This window comes from Pristiophorus japonicus, chromosome 17, assembly GCF_044704955.1.
Source record: "Pristiophorus japonicus isolate sPriJap1 chromosome 17, sPriJap1.hap1, whole genome shotgun sequence".
In the NCBI taxonomy this organism is placed as follows: Eukaryota; Metazoa; Chordata; class Chondrichthyes; family Pristiophoridae; genus Pristiophorus; species Pristiophorus japonicus.
Genome location: NC_091993.1, coordinates 84,351,752 through 84,375,439, shown reverse-complemented (window position 1 = coordinate 84,375,439; position 23,688 = coordinate 84,351,752). Strand labels below are relative to the sequence as shown.

Below are 23,688 nucleotides of genomic sequence, written 5' to 3'. Positions count from 1 at the left end.
TTTAAAAAAATTGGAGGCGAGAAAAAAAAGGCCACTTGACTGGCTGGGATATTTGGAGGCATGAGGTCATGTGATGAAAACTCCAGCAATGTCCAGCCAGAGTTGGCAGCCTTGGTGGAATTATTACTCAGGTTCTGATGCTTGTTTTGATGCTGATGAAAATTTATTGAAAACTTAATAGTTTTTAATAATTACTGCCTCCACAACAGGGGTCAGAAGTAAATGAAGAAAGAAAAAGTGAACTTTTATTTTGAAATACAGAACTACCTGTGCAGCCCACTCAAAAGATGGACAACCCTATATTAAGTGAATGCTAGAACATTTTATTTCAGCTTAAAGCACTGCAAACTGCTTTGGTTGCACTAACCATATGGTGGTTGCATTTATTTAACAGGGAAGGGTTAATTCAATCTATTTATACATAACTGCATTGTTTGAAACAAAAGGAACAGAAAGATGCTAGATGTAAATGATCTGTCTGTAGGCTCCATTTGATAGAGTGAATAGGAAGTGTGCAGAATAACTATTACGAGGTCAGTACTTTCTAAATGAAACGACACAGAAAACAAAGTGCACCTCAACAGATTTCAATTTTCCTCCGAGTCTCAAATCTATAGTTAAACTCTTTAATGCTTTTGTTATGACAGGCAACAAAGCAACCTTGTAGAAATTTACAGTCCTACCTCCTGGTTGGCTGAAGACAGTTGTTCTTCCAGCGTCGATACCCTCTCCAGTGCAACTCGGAGACGCTCACGAACCTTGAGGAATTAAAAAGAGGAAATGCATTCTAGGACTTTGTGGTTCATCGTTGTAGGTTAAATTAATAAAACTGAACACGTGGAAAGAGAGTTGGGGCAGCGCAGTACTAGAGCAACATGTTGTGCTGAGGAACGGTAAGACCCAGCTTCACACCCACAGCCACCTAGTATAGCAAATTACCTATCTTAGCCATGCTGTCATGAAGAGCTATTAGGTGCATTGGGGATAGAAGCATGACCCCGCAGCAGACAATCATTAAGCTGCACAGATGTGGGAACAACACCCTCTAAGGGCGTGGTTATATTGCACACTACGATGAGAGATCAATTCATTTTCAAGTGCACAAATGGTTGCATAAATCTAATGCCTACTGTCACTCACAGGTATGATTTAGTTGGTGATTCCTAAGTGGGTTTCCAGTCTCTGAATAGGTGCACATCTGATGTCAATATGCTGCCACACTATAGAACAAATGCCATCATGGAACAGCGCGTTTGATACAAGTCTGACCATAACCCAAACCATGGGAAGCTCCATCTTATACTGTACTGCTGAATTTCAACCTGAGGACTAAAACTGCTGGAAACTTTACTCTGTGCTGAAGTATGCTCCAAAGCCAATCTGACTCCGGATATATAATGCCAGTTAAGCTTTTCCATGAAGCAAAAACTCCTTTGCTGTGATCTAAATGTGCCAGAATAATTGAATGCTGAGCTAGCCATGATGCTGGGAGACCAGGAAGGAGGGACGGAGAAAAACTGTGCTCATCATTTATGCGACACTGTGAATGGTTTTCTTAATAAATTGTGAGCATGGTAGCACAACAGACTTCAAAGGGGCAGTCGATAAGGGTTTGTGACAATGAGAGCTTTGGGAATAATTCAAACAGCATAAATATCACGAAGAGTATGAACCCTGAATCCATCTCAGGAGACAAAAGGATCACCAGGAAGCAAGTGAAGAATTTAAAGTAACCCCATAAATACAGTAAAGAAAGATTAGTTAGAATCATATATTCAGGGTGTTATGTATCTAACCTTTATGTAACAACACTGCAATACTGTATATACGTAAGAAATGCACACCTTGACCACAGGGGGTGAACTTGTGGGAGACACTCCTCACCCGGTCATCCAGGTATACAAAGGGAGATCCCACGCAGGGTCATCACTTCTTGGTCCTGTGAATAAAGGCTCAGGTCATGGAGTGACCTTGTCCATAGAATGTGCCTCGTGTGGATTTGTGGTATTGTGTAAGGACATTACATTGGCGATGAGAAACGGGAATCAACGACCCATGAGAATGGCCACCGACAGCACAGATGAACGGTACTGTGTTGGTGAGGACTGGGACGATTTCATTGAAAGGCTTCAGCAGAGTTTTGTCACGAAGGACAGGCTGGGAGATGCAGCGGCCGACAAGTGAAGGGCTCATCTGCTGACCAGCTGTGGACCTAAGACTTACGTGCTCATGAAAGACCTGCTAGCACCCGAGAAGCCAGCGGACAAAACCTTTGAAGAGCTCAGCAAACTAATCGGTGAGCACCTCAAACTAGCAAGCAGCATACACATGGCCCGACACAGATTTTATACCCACCGACGTCAGGAAGGATAGAGCATACCAGATTTCGTTGCGGACCTCCGGCGCTTGGCCAGCCTATGTAAGTTCACAGACGCCTGCAGGGGGGAGATGCTAAGGCATTTCTTTATTGAGGGCATCGGTCATGCTGGGATTTTCAGAAAGCTAATTGAGACCAAGGACTTGACCTTGGAAGCGGCGGCGTTGATGGCTCAGACTTTTATGGCATGGGAGGAGGAAACCAAGATAATATACGCGTGCAATTCTGCCTCCAACATGGCGATGGATCAGGAGTCAATATCATAAACGCGACACAGAGCCCCGTAGGCAGGCAAGGATAGTTCAACACACCCCAGGCAGAAATAGACCCAAGAGTATGTCTCCAACAGAGACAATGGCAGGCTGAATGGACATTTACGCCCCCCCCACCCCAGTGGACAATGCAGCTCGGGATGGGGCCATTGACACCCACTAACAGGGAGCTCAAGAGCAGTCAAAGGGACAATCAGCGAGGAATGCCTTGCAACAGCTCTTTTGTTCACAACAATGGGAATCTCAGTTAATGCTGGAGGTATGGGGGCAGACAAGCTGCCAGGACTTGCAGGTTTTAACAGTTCGTCTGCAGAAATTGTAACCTCAGTGGCCATTTAGCAAGAATGTGCAGAAAGCCTGTAACCAGGCTTATATAAGAGGTGGATGAACCAGATGAGGGGTCTGTGAGGCAGGATGATGCTTGGGGCAAATCAATGGACGCTGAAGTTCAGCGGGTTCATGTGGCAAACATTCACAGCTCATATACCAAAATGCCACCCATGATGATGAAAGTCTTATTAAGCGGCATCCCTGTACGCATGGAGCTGGACACAGGGGCCAGCCAGTCACTCATGAGTGTTCAACAATTTGAAAAGCTGTGGCCACTCAAAGCCAGCAGACCCAAACTAGAATGCATTGAGACGCAATTACGGACGTACACCAAAGAAATCATTCCAGTGCTAGGCAGTGCATTGTTGGCGGTCACACACAATGGATTGGTGAACCGGCTGCCGCTCTGGATTGTCCCAGGCAATGGTCCCACACTGTTGGGGAGGAGCTGGTTAGCTGAGATGAACTGGAAAAGGGGGGGATGTGCACGCCATGTCATCTGTGGAGCGGAGTTCATGCTCACAAGTCCTACAGCAATTTGAATCACTATTTCAACCTGGCGTCGGGACGTTCAAAGGTACCAAAGTAGTGATATGCATCACCCCGGATGCCAGACCAGTGCACCACAAAGCCAGAGCTGTGCCGTATGTGATGCGGGAGAAAATTGAAAGCGAGTTGGACTGGTTGCTGAGAGAGGGCATCATCTCGCCCGTTGAATTCAGCGACTGGGCGAGCCCCATCGTTCCCGTCCTAAAAGCGAACGGCTCGGTCAAGATCTATGGCGACTACAAGGCCACTATCAACCAGGTGTCCCTACAAGACCAATACCCGCTCCCGAGAGCGGAGGACCTTTTTGCCACGCTGGTAGGTGGCAGCTGTTCACCAAGTTGGACCTCACTTCAGTCTATATGACCCAAGAACTGGCCGACGAATCTAAACTACTGACCACCATTACCATGCACAAGGGACTGTTTGTTTCCAACAGGTGTCCATTTGGCATTCGATCAGCGGCCGCGATTTTTCAAAGAAACATGGAAAGCCTGCTCAAATCCATTCCCGGAACAATCGTATTTCAGGACAACATCCTCATCACCGGTCGTGACACCGAGGAACACCTCCATAACCTGGAGGAGGTGCTACGCCGACTGGACCGGGTAGGCCTGCGACTCAAGAAGTTTAAATGTGTGTTTTTGGCTCCTGAAGTTGAGTTCCTGGGCAGGAGGGTTGCTGCAGATGGGATTCGGTCGACTGAGTCCAAAATGGAGGCGATTCAATAAACGCCCAGGCCCTGCAACACATCGGAGTTGCATTCATTTCTGGGACACTTGAACTATTTCGGAAACTTTCTGCCGAACTTAAGCACATTGTTGGAGCCGCAACACGTGCTCCTGCGTAAGGGTTACGATTGGTTTTGGGGGGACTGTCAGGAATGGGCTTTCAACTGGGCGCGGAATCTACTTTGTTCAAATAAGTTGTTGACCCTGTACGACCCCCGTAAGAAATTGGTTCTGACGTATGATGCATCGTCCTATTGGGTTGGGTGCGTGTTGCAGCAGGGTAACGCTGAGGGCCAATTACAACCTGTGGCTTATGCCTCCAGGTCGCTCTCTCAAGCTGAACGGGGATATGGGATGGTTGAGAAGGAAGCACTCGCATGTGTCTATGGGGTGAAAAAGATGCATCAGTACCTTTTTGGCAGGAGGTTCAAATTAGAAACGGACCACAAGCCGTTAACATCCCTGCTGTCAGACAGCAAGGCTGTCAATGCTAATGCATCAGCTCGCATACAGCGATGGGCTCTCACGCTCGCTGCGTATGACTACACCATCCGGCACCGGCCCGGCACCGAAAACTATGCTGACGCGCTCAGCAGGCTTCCACTGGCCACCACTGAGGTGGCAGCGGAGCAAAGCGCTGAGATGGTCATGGCTGTCGATGCCTTTGACAGTGCAGGCTCCCCCATCACAGCCCGCCAGATTAAAATCTGGACCAACAGAGATCCCCTCCTATCCTTGATTAAGAAATGTGTCCTGACTGGGGATTGGGCACCCGCACACGGAGCATGCCACAAGGAGGTCAGAGCGTTTCACAGACGGATGGATGAGCTCTCCATCCAAGTCAGCTGCCTACTATGAGGCAGCCGGGTAGTCATGCCCCAGAGGGGCAGGGAAGCATTCATAAGGGAACTCCACAGCGAGCACCCAGGCATCGTGCTGATGAAGGCCATAGCTCGGTCACATGTGTGGTGGCCAGGAATTGATTCAGACCTGGAACACTGTGTTCGCAGGTGCACGACGTGTACCCAGCTAGGTAATGCCCCCAGGGAGGCCCCGCTGAGCCCGTGGTCCTGGCCCACCAGGTCATGGTTATGTACTCACGTAGACTACGCGGGCCCGTTCATGGGAAAAATGTTTCTCATTGTGGTTGATGCGTACTCGAAATGGATCGAGTGCATCATTTTGAATTCATGCACAACATCCACCACTGTGGAGAGTCTGCACGTGGTCTTGGTGACCCACGGCTTGCCGGACATCCTTGTTAGCGATAATGGCCCATGTTTCACAAGCTACGAATTCCGAGAGTTCATGTCGGGTAATGGCATTAACCATGTCAGGACAGCACCGTTCAAGCCGGCCTCCAATGGCCAGGCGGAACGTGCGGTCCAAATCTTAACACAAGGCATGCTCCGGATTCAAGGACCCTCCCTTCAATGCCGCCTATCGCGCCTCCTGCTGGCCTATAGGTCCCGACCGCACTCGCTCACGGGGGTCCCGCCCGCGGAGCTACTCATGAAACGAACGCTCAAAACTCAGCTGTCCCTCATTCATCCAGTCCTGTCCGACATTGTTGAGGGCAAGCGCCAGTCCCAAAACGAGTACCATGACCGAAATTCAAGGGGGAGATGTATAGAAATTGATGACCCCGTATTTGTTCTCAATCACGCTTTGGGGCCCAAATGGCTTGAGGTTACTGTAATAGACAAAGAGGGGAATAGGGTCATAGTGGTTAAAGTTAACAATGGACAGATATGCCGCAAGCATCTGGACCAAGTAAAAAAAGGTCAGCATGGACACTGAGGAACCTGAGGAAGATCATGAGATGGTTTTCACACCACCGCCAGTGAACGAGCAACAAGAACATTCAGCAGCATGCACAGTCCCGGCGATCAGCCCGGAACGGCCGGAATCACCACAGGTGACAGACACGCATACCAATGCTCAACAACCAGAGCCCCAACTGCGGCGCTCTACAAGAGAGCGCAGACCACCCGAGAGACTTAACCTATGATCCCAATAAGATGTTGAGGGGGAGGTGATGTCATGTATGTAACCTTTATGTAACAACACTGCAATACTGTATATACATAAGAAATGCACACCTTGACCACAGGGGGTGGACTTGTGGGAGATACTCCTCACCTGGTCATCCAGGTATATAAAGGGAGATCCCACGCAGGGTCATCACTTCTTGGTCCTGTGAATAAAGGTTCAGGTCATGGAGTGACCTTGTCCATAAAATGTGCCTCGTGTGGATTTGTGGTATTGTGTAAGGACATTACACAGGATATAAAGCAATCTCCTATTTGGCACATTGTTGTTTGTTCAGCTCATCAATAAACTGATCAGTACCATTAATTAAAATGGATAAGAAGTACCAATTGCTTTAAAATAAAATACTGTGACAAGCAGCAACAAACAGGCCTGTTCTCAACTCATGCTGTGTGCTCAAGCTCCATGGTGATTCTTCAGGAAGCTCCATGTGATATTAACAGTTGGAGATCAGTGGCAGCTCATGTTAAGAACGCAGTCTGCTGTACATGGCTATCAGTCACTTTCTATTTTATCTCTTCTGTGCCACATTTCAATTTTCTTGTATCAACACCACCCAAGTTTCTGATATGCCAGCAGGTTGAATGCTCATTGATTATGAGCTTTGTCTGGATGAGCTTTATGTGGACAGATAAAGAAGCTATTAATCTAAGCAGAATGCTAATGGGCTCCATGAGTCATGCCACTACAGGAGTCACTCCAAAAATACGCAGATTGGGAATTCATCATGTGGGGAATTGCATTTAGAAACCTGACATTTCAGTATTCTACAGCATAATGCATCACCTTACTCTCTCACCAGATCATGATTTGGTCACTGCCTTGGGAACATTCCCACTTTAGCAATGTAATATCCTAGACCAGTACATTAGGTCATGACTGATCCTGAAGTTTGTCAATTTTTGTTGAAGTATTTATTCCCACAGTTTAATTTATTAATCCAATCTGTTTGACTGATGAGGCAATAGCTCAGCAGCTAAACAGAATTTATGTTTTAATTAAATTTAATGGACATATTTATGATTTGAACTTTTTATAAGCACTAGAATACACACACAGTTTGACAGAATTAGGTAGACTGTTCTTAGTTATTGAGTTTAGGAATTCATTTTAAAGAATGACAATATTGAGGGGTTTAAGGAAGTAACATTACAGAAAATATTGCCATTCAGTCCATTGCAACTCAGCATCACAGAATGTCGCAGTGCAGAAAATAGGCCATTCAGCACATTGATTTTTTGTCCTCAATTCTCACCAGATGTGCCAGCTAATTTAAATGGTCTCTCCTGCACTCCCCATACTCTTTAACATTTCTCTTTTTCAAATCACTATGTTCCATTTAAATAAGTTATGGATTTTGCTTCAACAGTTTGTGGCAGAGAAATCTGTCCTTTAATTCTTAGTGATTATCTTCAAATGGTGTTCTCTTGTTACCATCTGACTGATCAATGGAAATAATTATTATTTACCTAATCATAACTGTATAACCTTAAAGACCTGCATCAGACTATCCATAAACTTTCTCAGCTCTAGTTTAAAAAGCCCCAACTTCTCAAATCTTTTGTCACAACTGTGATTACTTATATCTGGCAATACCTTATTGACTCTGTGCTTCCATTACTTTTACACGCTTCCTATAATCGGGTGGCCACAACTGTATGCAATACTCCAACAGTTGCCTCGTTGATTGTGTACTCTATGCTTCTAAATGCAAAACTGAGGATTCACTTTGCCTCTTTTACAGCCTTATCGATTTGCGCTGTCACTTGGAATGATCTATGCATCTGCACATCAAGGTCCCTCTGTTCTTCTCTCCTTGAAAATGTTATCCTTTAAGGTGTATTTCCTATGATTATTTTTACTTCTAAAATATATTATTTTATATTGCCCCATTTTGAACCAGTAGTCAGAACTGTGAAAATGACCTGTATAAAAAAACAATTATCCTCTTTTTAATCCAGTAAATTAAAAGATCACAGCAGCTTTCGTTAAAGAGAACACTCAAATCAGTCCAAGGCCAATCTTGAATAGAAATGTTGCCTCTGAGAGAAACGAGTCTGTTGGGCATGGATAGATGTTGAAGTGCGTGGATGAATGGCGAGATCTGGAAGTCCAAATGCATAATTGCCTTAAAGTGCTACTTAAAATCATTAAAAATAGCCAACAATATTTGGGTTTTATAAATAGTGCCATAGAGTACACGAGGTAAAGATAATTATTAATCTCTACAAAACACTAGAGCACTGTGTGCAGTTTCAGGTGCCATTTTATAGAAAAGACATTAAAGCTGCAGAGTTTGACTGTAGAGAATGACCTGTATATGCTCTACAGCATAGATTTACCAGGATAATCCTGAGAATGGGACACTATAGTTATGAGGAGAGACTTGAAATACCGGGGATGGAATTCGATGGCGCCCCATTTGGGGTGCTAACTCTTAACATTTTGAAAAGTTAGTGCCAGGCGCAAACGATTGCTAACTTCTGCTAAATTGGGCTTTAGTGCCCCAGGAAGGAAGGGGGGTGGTAAATGAGGCACTAATGATCTCAGTGGGGCACTGCAGGGAGGAGGTGTCAGCCAGCACTGAAGTCGATCAAACCCTCTCACGGTGCCAGAAGAAGTTCAACAACCTCAGTCGGGTGGTCAAGGTGAGTACATGCTTTCACACCTCCTACATACCAGCCTCTGAAACTCTGTCTGTGCACACTGAGCAAACCACCACTCCCCCGCCACTCAATTACCAAACATGTGCAGCTAGTCAAACTCGCATCCTCATCTCACACCTTGCCTACATTCACTGTTATTCAATGATGGCAGGCATATCTCCCACATACATAGCTGGACTCTTACTCACAAAAGTTCCTATCTTTTGCAGGACAAAACAGCACATAATCGGAGGGAGCAGCAGAGGACTAGCAGGGGTGAAGCTCAACTGCAGGAGGAGCGAGTGTTGTGGCTCATTGGCCTGCAGATGATGGGTACAGTGGCTGGCGGAGACGTCGACGCCACTGGGGGCAACGATATCTTTATTTCTTCTCCTTTTCTCATCCCACTCCGCCGTCACACGTGAAGGTTTTATCACTTTCCAGCTCCTTATACTGTCTGCCTTTCTTGCTCCATTCCTGCCCCTCTGCCCTCACCTTAATGTAAGTCTTGTGACATTTATGCTTTGAGATAATCAGCTAGCAGATGTACAGCCTGTACCTGAACCCCCCATCACACCGAGGAGGGAGAAGAGGAGGAGGAGGACCCAAGCACTGCATCATTGCATCTCTCACCTTCAGGCACCAGCTCAGAGACTGGCACTATGCAGTCCTTGGAGGTTAGCTTAGCAAAGGGGTCTGCACTGGGTGATGCACCAGGGCCTAGCGAGATCAAGGGGAAAGGGTACAATGAGAGCCAGCTCCCCAGAAGGAGAATTCACACGAGTTCTGCTGCACAGGACTCAGATGAGGACCTCGATGTAGAACCGTTCACAAGAAGGTTGATGGCCATGCACTCCAACATGATAGGTGCAATGGCAAGAGTGCCCGAGAAACTCTTTGCTTTGATAAAGAGCATAGAGAATATCCCCTCCAACATTGCACAGAGCTCTGCGCACACCATGGAGTCCAACATTTCCAATCTGCAGACAATGCTAGACTCCCAGAGAGACCGTGCGGATCCAGACCTCATGACGCATGTCATGGGCAATGTGGCAGCTTCCATTGCAGCACAAGTGGAAGCAACGCAACGTCTTACTGCTGTAATGCAGACAATGGTTGGTGGCATCAAAGCTCAGACAGCTGTCATGCAGTCTCAGCTGGCTGCCATGTGGGCTCTGACTGCTGCCATCGCCGCTGGATCTACCAGTCGACCAGGGATCTCATGGTGTTGCAGCAGGCCATCAATCTGTGCTCCAGCAGATTGGTGGGGATGCTAAGGTGCTGCCCCGAGGGAGTGGCAGTAGGTCAGTGGAGCAGGAACCTGCTGTCCTCTCTCAGGATTACAGCATTCCTGATCCTACCACTGCCACTCCACCATTGAACTTGTCGCTGCCTGTCACCCAGACAGCCCAGACTGCTGCCGCCCAGCCTGAGGTAGTGTAGTCTACAGCCGGGCCTTCTAGGCCCAGAACTGATCGAGCGGGCGTCCTGCAAGGCCATCTGCAGTCTGGCTCCAACACTCAGAAGCCTTCCACCAGTCTTGTTGCAGCCACAGGGGACACACTGCGGAGGCGCTCTGGAATAGTTAAACCGAGTGTCAAGAGGGGATATAAGGAATTGCACAAGGGTGATTGTTAAATATATTTGTTGTTTATGATGCTGTTAAGTGTTATGAGATAAATTTTAATGGGAATGTTGTATCTTTGGTGGTGTCTCTCATTTCAGTTCTGGGACTGTGGTATCGAAGGGGAAATGAATGTGCTGATGGGGACTTGAAGAGGAACCGGGAAGTGGGATGGAATTCACTGGAACCGAAGTCTGATGAGATGGTCGCGGACCGCCCTTGGAGAATCGTGATTGAGTGGCTGCCTCCTCCGTTGCTGCCCCTCCTCATCCTCCTCTTGCTCCTCCTCTTCCTCCAGAGGTGGTGGAAGGTGGTAATTGCTGCACCCTCATGATGGCCAAGTTGTGCAGCATGCAGCAAACGACGACGAAAAGGGACACCCGCTCAGCCGAGTACTGGAGGACTCCTCCCGAGCGGTCAAAGCAGCAGAACCATTGCTTGAGCACTCCAATGGTCTGCTCAATGATGTTCCTGGTGGCGGCATGGCTCTCAGTACTGGGCAGGAGTATTGGGGTTGTAGATGGTAGTCATGAGCCAGGTGGAAAACGGATAGCCCTTGTCTCCGACCAACCAGCTGCAAGCTTGATGTGGTGGCTGGAAGAGAGCTGGCACACCGGTCTGGCGCAGGATGAATGCATCGTGGCTGCTGCCAGGATAGCGGGCATTGACGGTGAGGATTCAGCGTGTGTGGCCACACACTATTAAGTGAGTGGAAGCCTTTGAGGTTACGGAATATGTCAGGATTGATATGCGGTGCCGTAAAGCGTCGTGGGTGCCGTCAATGGCGCCCTGCACCATGGGGATGCCTGCTATCCTGGCAAAGCCACATGCATGCTTCAGCTGCTTCTCTATGGGCATGGGGAAGGAAATGTAGTCCCTTCTCCTTCTGTAGAGAGCATCTGTGACCTCGCAGATGGTGCAATGGACGATAAACTAGGAGATGTTGGAGATGTCTCCTGTTGCACACTGGAAGGATTCGCTGGCGAAGAAATTGAGCGCGATGGTGACCTTGACTGCCACTGAGAGAGCCATTCTCACCCTGGTCTGAGGTTCGAGGACTGGTTGTAAGAGGTGGCAGAGCTCTGTGACCACGTCCTTACTGAAGCGCAACCTTCAAGCACACTGCTCCGCAGTAAAATTGATGTAGGAGAACTGCTGCCGGAATACCCTGAGAGGGTCAGGTCTCCTGTTGACAGCCCTGTTGGACCTCCGCCCTCTGATGACATTTCACAGTCATTCATCCTGCCTTTCTCTCTGCCAAAGTTGCCTCCGACGATGACGTCGGAGCAGGAGGTCGAGTGTCAACACAGCCCCATGAAACCATATAAATGTTGTCATTTCAAATCTGCCCTCAATGAAAGACAGGAATGTTTAACAGCCAGAACACTCCTTCAACTGAAAATCGCTGAAATCTGTCAAAAAGCCTGCCTGTCTATGTGGAAGTAAGCTGAAAACATGGCGTATTTGAATAGCGCTCCTCCGGCCGACTCCCAACTGAAACTCGACAGCTGAAACTGTCGTTGCCAGCGCCAGGTGGGAACATAGGGGACGCAACTGAATTTAGCTTCCGGGGCAGTAACGGGACATTGTGCACGGCAATGACATCATCATCGCCAGGTGCAGCCGAATGGGGTATTGACGGTTACCGCCGCCGCAAAATCCCTGCCCAATTTAGTGGGGGAGCGCTGTTCTCGCTGCGCGCAGGCAAAAACTCATTTTGGCCTCGTTAGCGCCCTCTCATGGGAGCTAGCAGGAGATGCAAAGTACCCGAATTTCGCCCCCCCGAAGACTATTTCCACTGGTAGCAGGGAACGCCAAGAGGAAATTTAATAGAGTTTTTTTTTAATTACACAAAGGTTTTAATAATGTGAATAGGGAAAGACTATTTTCTCTGGTTGGGGAATCAGATAATGAGGGTTCATCAATTTAAAACGAAGAGAGAGAGGTTAGGAGAAATGCCTTTATACTGGGCATGCAAAACTCTGCAACAGGGAAGAGCTGATGCAGAGACCATGTGTCTTTAAGGGAAAACTGGATAATTATTTGAAACCAGAGATATGGGCAGAGAGCATAGTAGGATTGGTTTTGGACTGCTCTAGCATAAAGCTAGCACAGACATAATAGGCCAAATGGCCTCTTTAACGTGCAAGCAAATTGTGATGGAACTAAATATAGTTTATTTCACTGATTGAATTAAAAATACACTGTTACTTACAAAAAAGGTTTGCAATATAAGATATCTGAAATCCAGCAATACGACCTTTCAAACTATAGAGGGAAAATAGTTGTACACTCGGTTTACACCGACACCTCTACATTTGTTTATGTAGATGCAAATTTAAAAATGTACTGTCGTCAACTTAATTTACAGATGAGTAATTCAAAGCCCTGCAAATAAACTTCAATTTATGTAAGAATATTATTCCTCACATTGTGCCAGTAGAATCTGAACCAGTTATCTCCCTGTAGGAGAGTAGCTGACTTTGGATTGGCTCACATTCCCAATAGATTGGGTGAAATTCCCGACAAAGCCAATCTATATGGCTTGCAATCTATCTATCCCAGAAATTAGCCACAGGTGGTTGGGTAAAAAGCAAAGTCGCACCTGTGGGCTGTCAACCACAGAGATTTTGATGGTCAGTCACAATTCACAATTCTAGTAAATGGGCGACAGCAGTATTTAAAAAGCCATCACCCAAAGTATTTCAATTACAGTTTACAGTCCTAGAACAAAATCCCTTTTTAACAGGAGTTTCCCAGTGAGTCTATAATCATGATTCTTTGATAATGGAGGCAATCTGAGGAATTGGTTATTAAATCCCATTATTCTAGGCCAGCACTTAGAGCATCCATTTTGCTTTTATGCAACATTGTTTATTCTCATTCATATGCAGAGGAGTACCACAACAGAATACAGTATTCCCATGGCACAGCATTTAAGTTGGATGCAAAATGGATTAACAGCAGATCACACATAATGAAAATTGCAGCAAAGAAATAAACACAATTCCACTTGGTATCTGTCAAATAACAAATATTCAATTTATAAGTCTTCATTATTTCAGTGATTGAATCATAGATTGGTTACAGCACAGAAGGAGGTCATTCAGCCCGTGCCAGCTCTCTGCAAGAGCACTTCAGCTAGTCCCATTTCCCCACCCTTTCCCTGCAGCCCTGCAAATTATTTTCTTTCAAGTACTTATCCAATTCCCTTTTGAAAGCCACAATTGAATCTGTTTCCACCACCCTTTCAAACAGTGCATTCCAGATCCTAACCACCTGCTGCGTATAAAAGTTTTTCCTCACGTCGTCTTTGGTTCTTCTGCCAATCACCTTAAGTCTGTGTCTTCTGGTTCTCGACCCTCCCGCCAATGTGAACAGTTTCTCTCTATCCACTCTGTCTAGACCCCTCATGATTTTGAACACCTCTGTCAAATCTCCTCTCAATCTTCTTTACTCTCAGAACCACCACCCCAACTTCTCCAATCTATCCACGTAACTGAAGTCCCTCATTCCTGGAACCATTGATGCCTTCAGAGCTACAAGCAAAGCTTTAACATTTAATGAGAATGTCAGGCGTTCCCATCTCTCAGCATTTGGACATACTCAGTCAAAACTCAGTTACATGCAGTGATTGTCAATCACATTGTGACTTTGGTGGTCAGTTCCAATTCCAGTTCAGGTCTCAAGTAAATGGGTAACTGTAATCTGACCTCAAGCATTTAAAGAAGCATCACCTGAAATATTTTAAGTACACTGTTTGACTTCCATAACAGAATAACGTATTCCCATGGCCAAAGCACTTATGTTGGAAGCAAAATGGATTAGAGGGCAAATTGCTAAAATCTATTATTAGCGTCGTGGTAACAGGGCACTTAGAAAATTGAAATATGATTGAGCAGAATCAACATGGTTTGATGAAAGGGAAATTGTGTTTGACAGATCTGTTAGTGTTTTTTCAAGATGCAACTAGTAGGATGGATAAGGGTGAACCAGTTGATGTAATGTATTTGGATTTTCAAAAAGCATTTGATAAGGTGTCACATAAGATGTTATTATGCAAAATTGGGACTCGAGATTGGAGATAATATATTAGCATGGATTGAGGATTGGTTAATGGACAGAAAACCAAAAGTAGGAATAAACAGGACTTTTTAAGGTTGGCAGGCTGTAACTAGCGGGGTACCGCAAGGATCAGTGCTTGCACCTCAGCTATTTACAATCTATGTCAATGTCTTAGATGAAGGGACTGAGTGTAATGTATCCAAGTTTGCTGATGATACAACAACAACTTGTATTTATATAGTGTTTTTAACATAGTGAAACGTCCCAAGGCGCTTCACAGGAGTATGTTGAGATAAAAACAATTGACACTGAGCCGCATAAGGAGAGATTAGGACAGGTGACCAAAAGTTTGGTAAAAGAGGTAGGTTTTAAGGAGCATCTTGAATGAGGAAAGAGAGGTAGCGAGGCGGAAAGGGTTAGGCAGGGAATTCCAGAGATTAGGGCTTAGACAACAGAAGGTACCAGCCACCAACGGTTGAGTGATTATAATCCGGGATGCTCAAGAGGGCAGAATTAAAGGAACGCAGAAATCTCGGAAGGTTGTGGGGCTGGAGCAGATTATAGAGATAGGAAGGGATGAGGCCATGGAGGGATTTGAAAACGAGGATGAGAATTTTTAAATCAAGGTGTTACTTCACGGGGAGCCAATGTAGGTCAGCGAGTACAGGGGTAATGGGTGAGCGGGACTTGGTGCGAGTTGGGACATAGGCAGCCAAGTTTTGGATCATCTCTAGTTTACGTAGGGTATGGTAGAATGTGGGAGGCCAGCCAGGAGTGCGTTGAAATAGTCAAGTCTAGAAGTAACAAAGGCATGGCTGAGAGCTTCAGCGGCGGATGAGCTAAGGCAATGGCAGAGATGGGTGATGTTACGGAGGTGGAAATAGGCAGTCTTAGTTATGCTGCAGATATGTGGTCGAAAGCTCATTTCAGAGTCAAATATGACACAAAGATTGCAAACAGTCTGGTTCAGCCTCAGACAGAATTTGGAGAGGGATGGCGTCAGTGGCTATGGAACGGAGTTTGTGGTGGGGACCAAAAACAATGGCTTCTGTCTTGTCAATATTCAATTTGAGAAAATTTCTGCTCATCCAGAACTGGATTTAGAGTCCGAGGAGGGGTCGAGAGAAGTGATGGTTAGGTAGAGCTGGATGTCATCAGCGTACATGTGAAAACTGAAGCTGTGTTTTCAGATGATGTCGCCAAGGGGCAACAGGTAGATGAAAAATAGGAGGGGGCCAAGGACAGATCCTTGGGGGACACCAGAGGTAACGGTGCGGGAGTGGGAAGTGAAATCGTTGCAACCGTAATCTGGCTACGATTTGATAGATAAGAATGGAACCACCCAGCTGGATGATGGTGGAGAGGCGTTGGAGAAGGAGTTACAAAGGGATACAAAGTTAGGTGGAAAAGTAAGTCGTGAGGAGGACGCAAAGAGGCTGCAGAGAGATATAGACAGGTTGACTGAGTGGGCAAGAACATGGCAAATGGAATACAATGTGACAAAGTGTGAAGTTATCCACTTCGGTAAGAAAAACAAGAAAGCAGAATATTATTTGAATGATGAGAGACTGAGATAAGTTTGCATTTGGAGGGACCTGTGTGTCCTTGTACATGAATCACAGAAAGTTAACATGCACTTACAGCAAGCAATTAGGAAAGCAAATGATATGTTATCTTTTGTTACAAAGGGATTAGAGTGTAAGAGTAAAGAAATCTTACTACAATTATACAAGGCATTGGTGAGGCCACACCTGGAGTACTGTGTACATTTCTAATCTCCTTGCCTAAGGAAAGACATACTGGCCTAAGAATGAATGCAACGAAGGCTCATGAGACTGTTTCCTGGGATGAGCAGATTGCCCGATGAGAGTTTGAGTAGACTAGTCTTATATTCCCTAGAGCTCAGAAGAATGGGAGGTGATCTAATTGAAACATATAACATCCTTAAGGGGCTTGACAGGGTGAATGCTGAGAAAATGTTTCCCCTGGCTGGGGAATCTAGAACACGGGGACACGGTCTCAGACTACGAGGTCGACCATTTAGGACTGATATGAGGAGAAATTTCTTCAACTGAAAGAGTTGTGAATCTTTGGAATTCTCTACGCAGAGAACTATGGTTGCTCAATCGTTGAGTATATTCAAGACAGAGGTTGATACATTTTTGGGAACAAAGGGAATTAAGGGATGCGGGGATAGTGTGGGAAGGTCAAAGCAGCCCACTTGATTGACACCCCATTTACCACCTTAAACATTCACTTCGTCCACCACTGGCACAATAAATCTGCAGTGTGTACCATCTACAAGATGCACTGCAGCAACTCGCCAATGCCTCTTCGGCAACACCCGTGACCTCTAGAAGGACCAGGGCACTAGGCGCATGGGAACACCTTCACTTGCAAGTTCCCCTCCAAGTCACACACCATCCTGGCTTGGAAATATGTCGCCATTCCTTCATCGTTGCTGGGTCAAAATCCTGGAACTCCCTCTGTAACAGCACTGTCATCACATGGACTGCAGTGGTTCAAGAAGGCGGCTCACCACCACCTTCTCGAGGGCAATTAGGAATGAGTAATAAATGCTGGCCTTGCCAGCGACGCCCATATCCAAGGAACCAATAAAAAAGGAGGAGTTGAGGTAGATCATCAGCCATGATCTTGTTGAATTGTGGAGCAGGCTCGAAGGGCCAAATGGCCTACTCCAGCTCATATTTCCTATGTTCTTATATAACCGATTCACTTTTATAAAAAGTTTCAGCAGAGTTTCCGAGCAGATCTCTGATCGTGGTTCTAATGAATTGGATGCTAATCTGACCTTGCTTTTTATCATACATTTTGAGTTCACAAAGCCACAAATGTGATCCTCAGTCATAATTTTTGTTTCCCTGTCCCACCAATTACCTTCTCACCTTTTCATCCAAAGCTTTATGATGTTCAAATAATGATTTCAGTGCCTTCAAAACCTCCACTTCACTGGAAACTCCTGATGGAGATTGCGATTGTCGCTTCACCACAGTCATTCGCAGCGATCGCTCATGTCTCGACACAAGGCACTCCAGATGCTCAAGTAATAGCTGTTGAATAAACATGGTATCGTAAGTTAGTTGGGTTTTACTTCACTATTTTATCAGGTTCATCAAAACCAAGCGGTTCCACATTTAAATTAACAGCACAAACTTCCCAGCATGTGCTAGACATCCTTTTCATGTGTTCAAGAATATGATTTTGAATGAATGTATTGGTGACAACAACTTGCATTTATATAGGACCTTTAATATAGTAAAACGTCCCAAGACGTTTCACAGGAGAGTTATCAAACAAAATCTGAGACTGAGCCACATAAGGAGACATTAGGACAGCTTAAGAAAAAGAAAGACTTGCATGGCAGATGCATAATAATGTCGATAAGTGTAAGGTTATCCACTTTGGTGGCAAAAACATGAAGGCAGAATATTAACTGAATGGTGACAGATTAGGAAAAGGGGCAGTGCAACGAGACCTGGGTGTCATGGTACATCAGTCATTGAAAGTTGGCATGCAGGTACAGCAGGCGGTGAAGGCGGCAAATGGCATGTTGGCCTTCATAGCGAAAGGAATTGAGTATAGGAACAGGGAGGTCTTACTGCAGTTGTACAGGGGCTTGGTGAGGCCACACCTTGAATAGTGTGTTCAGTTTTGGTCTCCTAATCTGAGGAAGGACATTCTTGCTATTGAGGAAGTGCAGCGAAGGTTCACCAGATTGATTCCCGGGACGGCAGGACTAACATACGAAGAAAGACTGGATCGACTAGGCTTATATTCACTGGAATTTAGAAGAATGAGAGTGGATCTCACAGAAACATATAAAATTCTGACAGGATTGGACAGTGTAGATGCAGGAAGAATGTTCCCAATGTTGGGGAAGTCCAGAACCAGGGGTCACAGTCAAAGGATAAGGGGTAAGCCATTTAGGACCGAGATGAGGAGAAACCTCTTCACTCAGAGAATTGTGAACCTGTGGCATTCTCTACCACAGAAAGTTGTTGAGGCCAGTTCATTGGATATATTCAAAAGGAAGTTAGATGTGGCCCTTACGGCTAAAGGGATCAAGGGGTATGGAGAGAAAGCAGGAATGGGGTACTGAAGTTGCATGATCAGCCATGATCACATTGACTGGTGGTGCAGGGTCGAAGGGCCGAATGGCCTATTCCTGCACCAATTTTCTAGACATGCTTGACAAATCTTCCAGAATTTTTTGAGGATGTAACTAGTAGAGTGGATAAGGGAGAACCAGTGGATGTGGTGTATTTGGACATTCAAAAGGCTTTTGACAAGGACCCACACAAGAAATTAGTGTGCAAAATTAAGGCACATGGTATTGAGGGCAATGTATTGACGTGGATCGAGAAATGTTTGGCAGACAGGAAGCAAAGAGTGGGAATAAACGGGTCCTTTTCAGAATGGCAGGCAGTGACTAGTGGGGTACCGCAGGGTTCAGTGCTGGGATCCCAGCTATTTACAATATACATTAATGATTTAGTCGAAGGAATTGAATGTAATATCTCCAAGTTTGCTGATGACACTAAACTGGGTGGCAGGGCGAGCTGCGAGGAGGATGCTAAGAGGCCGCAGGGTGACTTGGACAGGTTAGGTGAATGGGCAAATGCATGGCAGATGCAGTATAATGTGGATAAGTGTGAGGTTATCCACTTTGGTGGCAAAAACAGGAAGGCAGATTATTATCTGAATGGCGACAGATTAGTAAAAGGGGAGGCGCAACGAGACCTGGGTGTCATGGCACATCAATCATTGAAGGTAGGCATGCAGGTACATCAGGCAGTAAAGAAAGCAAATGGCATGCTGGCCTTCATAGCGAGGGGATTTGAGTATAGGAGCAGGGAGGTCTTGCTGCAGTTGTAAGGGCCTTGGTGAGACCACACCTTGAGTATTGTGTACAGTTTTGGTCTCCTAATCTGAGGAAGGACGTGCTTGCTATTGAGGGAGTGCAGCGAAGGTTCACCAGACCGATTCCCGAGATGGCAGGACTGACATATGAGAAAAGACTGGATCGGCTAGGCTTATACTCACTGGAATTTAGAAGAATGAGAGGGGATCTCATAGAAATGTATAAAATTCTGACAGGACTGGACAGGTTAGATGCAGGAAGAATATTCCCGATGTTGGGGAAGTTCAGAACCAGGGGACACATCTAAGGATAAGGAGTAAGCCATATAGGACCGAGATGAGGAGACATTTTTTCACCAAGAGAGTTGTGAACCTGTGGAATTCTCTGCCACAGAACGCTGTGGAGTCCAGGTCGTTGGACATATTCAAAAGGGAGTTAGATGTGGCCCTTACGGCTAAAGGGATCAGGGGGAATGGAGAGAAGGCAGGGGTGGAGTACTGGGGTTGCATGATCAGCCATGATCATATTTAATGGAGGTCCAGGCTCGAAGGGCCAAATGGCCTGCTCCTGCACCAATTTTTTTATGTCTATGTTTCTATCCTGCAGGAATGAGGGGAAATTGTACAGGATAATACATCCTGGGTAACACTTGGTCCCATCAGCAGCCGGTCAAAGGGATCAAGGCAACATAAAGAGGTCGAAGAGCAAGCTTTCTCTTGTCCTCTCAGCAACACTGACATGGTAGAGGGTAAGAGACCGAAGCCACGTCCACGGAGGCTTTTGACGGAAGTGGTTGGGGGGACGGGGTCACAAGGTAAGGTTATTTAGGGAGATATTCCACCTGTCCTGTTCAACGGCACCAACTACATACTTTGTGATGACAAATCGGATACACTGCACCCCTCCTCCCGCACACCCCCGCCACCCCATCTTGCGTGGCCTTCGATGTCTGCATTCCTTCCTCCTCCCGTCTCTTATTTGTGGCCCTCCATTGTGGCACTCAACAACGACAACATCTTGCATTTATGTAGCGCCTTTAATGTAGTTAAACATCCCATGGTTGTTTTTTGTGGGAGTGAACACGTTGGCCAAAGAAACCCCAGGACCGAGATGAGGAGAAATTTCTTCACTCAGAGGATGGTCAACCAGTGGAATTCTCTACCATGGAAGGCTCTGAAGGCCAAGTCACTGAACATATTTAAGAGAGAGATGGATAAATTTCGAGAAACAAAAGGCATCAAGGGGTATGGGGAAAAAGCGGGAATATGGTGTTGAGATAGAGGATCAGCCATGATCATATTGAATGGCGGTGCAGACTCGAAGGGCCGAATGGCCTACTACTGCTCCTATTTTCTAAGTCTCTATGTTCTATGTTTCTATGTTTATATAGCGCCTTTCACGACCAGCAGACGTCTCAAAGCACTTTACAGCCACTGAATGTACAATGTAGTTATTGTTGTAATGTGGGAAACAATTTGTGCACAAGCAACTTCCACAAAAAGCAATGTGATGATGACCAGATAATCTGCTTTTGTTATACTGTTTGAGGGATAAATATTGGCCAGGACACCCTAGAGGTGCAGCTGGGGCCTCGGTTTAATGTCTCATCCAAAAGACGGCACCTCCGACAGTGCAGTGCTCCCTCAGCACTGCACTGGAGTGTCAGCCTAGATTTATGTGCTTAAGTCCCTGGAGTGGACTTACCAAAAGCTTGGTCAAAGAGGAAGGTTTTAAGAAGCGTTTTAAAGGAGGAAAGGGAAGTAGGGAGGCGGAACGATTTAGGGAGAGAATTCCAGAGCTTAGGGCCTTGGCAGCTGAAGGCACGGCTGCCAATGGTGGAACGATGAAAATCGGGATGTGCAAGTGGCCAGAATTGGAGGAATTTCTGGGAGGGCTGTTGGGTTGCAGGAGGTTACAGAGATAGGGAGGGGCGAGGCCTGGAGGGATTTAAAAACAAGAATTAGAATTTTTAAATTGAGGCGTTGCCGGACTAGAAGGCAATGTAGGTTAGCAAGTGTAGGGTGAGCTGGACTTGGTACGAGTTAGGAGACGGGCAGCAGAGTTTTGGACGAGCTCAAGTTTATGGAGGATGGAAGATGGGAGGTCAACCAGGAAAGTTGAATCTAGAGGTAACAAAGGCATGGATTAGGATTTCAGCAGCAGATGAGCTAAGGCAGGGGTGGAGTTGGACGACGTTAGAGGTGGAAGTAGGCAGTTGGTGAGAGGGGAGCGACCTATCAAAAGCCCAGCGGGAGATCGAGAGCCAGCGGCAGTTGGTGAGAGGGGAGCGACCTATCAAAAGCGTACCGGTGCAGCTACAGCGGGAGAGAAAGCAAAATAGAAGTAGAAAGTAATCAAAAAGTGATGTCACAGCCAATGGGGTAAGTGATTGGCTGGTGATTGGTGAGTAGCTTTTCTTTTCTTTTTTATATCAGTAAGTGAACTGTAGCATTGTTATTACCAATTTAAGGGTATCTAAGGTTAAGACATGGCAGGAGAGCTCGGTCACGTGATATGCTCCTCCTGTACCATGTGGGAACTCGGGGACACTTCCGGTGTCCCTGGGCGCTACGTGTGTGGGAAGTGTATCCGCCTCGAGCTCTTGACGGTCCGCGTTGCGGAATTGGAGCTGAGGGTGGATTCACTCTGGAGCATCCACGATGCTGAGAATGATGTGAGTATCACGTGTAGTGAGTTGGTCTTACCGCAGGAGAAGGGTCCACAGCCAGATAGGGAATGGAAGAGCAGCAGGAAGAGCAGTGCAAGAAAGATGGTGCAGGGGTCCCCTGTGGTCATCCCCCTGCAAAACAGATACACTGCTTTGAGTACTGTTGGGGAGGATGACTCATCAGGGGAGGGCAGCAGCAGCCAAGTTCATGGCACCGTAGGTGGCTCTGCTGCAAAGGAGAGCAGGAAAAAGATTGGGAGCGCGATAGTGATAGGGGATTCGATGGTGAGGGGAATAGATAGGCGTTTCTGCGGACGCAACCGAGACTCCAGGATGGTATGTTGCCTCCCTGGTGCAAGGGTCAAGGATGTCTCGGAGCGGGTGCAGGACATTCTGAAATGGGAGGGAGAACAGCCAGTTGTCGTGGTGCACATTGGTACCAACGATATAGGTAAAAAAAGGGATGAGGTCCTACGAAAAGAATTTAAGGAGCTAAATTAAAAAGTAGGACCTCAAAAGTAGTAATCCGGGATTGCTACCAGTGCCACGTGCTAGTCAGAGTAGCAATCGCAGGATAGCACAGATGAATACATGGCTTGAGCAGTGGTGCAGCAGGGAGGGATTCAAATTCTTGGGGCATTGGAGCCGGTTCTGGGGGAGGTGGGACCAGTACAAACCGGACGGTCTGCACCTGGGCAGGACTGGAACCAATGTCCTAGGGGGAGGGTTTGCTAGTGCTGTTGGGGAGGAGTTAAACTAATATTGCAGGGGGATGGGAACCTATGCAGGGAGACAGAGGGAGACAAAAATGAGGCAAAAGCAAAAGACAGAAAAGAGATGAGGAAAAGTGGAGGGCAGAGAAACCCAAGGCAAAGAACAAAAAGGGCCACTGTACAGTAAAAGGACAAAGGGTGTTAAAAAAGCAAGCCTGAAGGCTTTGTGTCTTAATGCAAGGAGTATCCGCAATAAGGTGGATGAATTAACTGTGCAAATAGATGTTAACAAATATGATGTGATTGGGATTACGGAGACGTGGCTCCAGGATGATCAGGGCTGGGAACTCAACATCCAGGGGTATTCAACATTCAGGAAGGATAGAATAAAAGGAAAAGGAGGTGGGGTAGCATTGCTGGTTAAAGAGGAGATTAATGCAATAGTTAGGAAAGACATTAGCTTGGATGATGTGGAATCTATATGGGTAGAGCTGCAGAACACGAAAGGGCAAAAATCGTTAGTGGGAATTGTGTACAGACCTCCAAACAGTAGTAGTGATGTTGGGGAGGGCATCAAACAGGAAATTAGGAGTGCATGCAATAAAGGTGCAGCAGTTATAATGGGTGACTTTAATATGCACATAGATTGGGCTAGCCAAACTGGAAGCAATACGGTGGAGGAGGATTTCCTGGAGTGCATAAGGGATGGTTTTCGAGACCAATATGTCGAGGAACCAACTAGGGGGGAGGCCATCTTAGACTGGGTGTTGTGTAATGAGAGAG

General features: G+C 46.2%; 1 protein-coding gene across 1 annotated transcript in view; it reads right to left on the bottom strand.

The window, feature by feature from the left end:
* ppfia4 (PTPRF interacting protein alpha 4) overlaps positions 1-23,688 on the bottom strand; it is an 846,733-nt gene that overhangs the window by 172,526 nt on the left and 650,519 nt on the right. Inside the window, exons 3-4 of the mRNA XM_070858909.1 lie at positions 17,549-17,713; positions 684-758 (exon numbers count right to left, since the gene is read on the bottom strand). Of these exons, the coding sequence (XP_070715010.1) occupies positions 684-758; positions 17,549-17,713 (240 nt within the window). The remainder of the gene's footprint in view (positions 1-683; positions 759-17,548; positions 17,714-23,688) is intronic.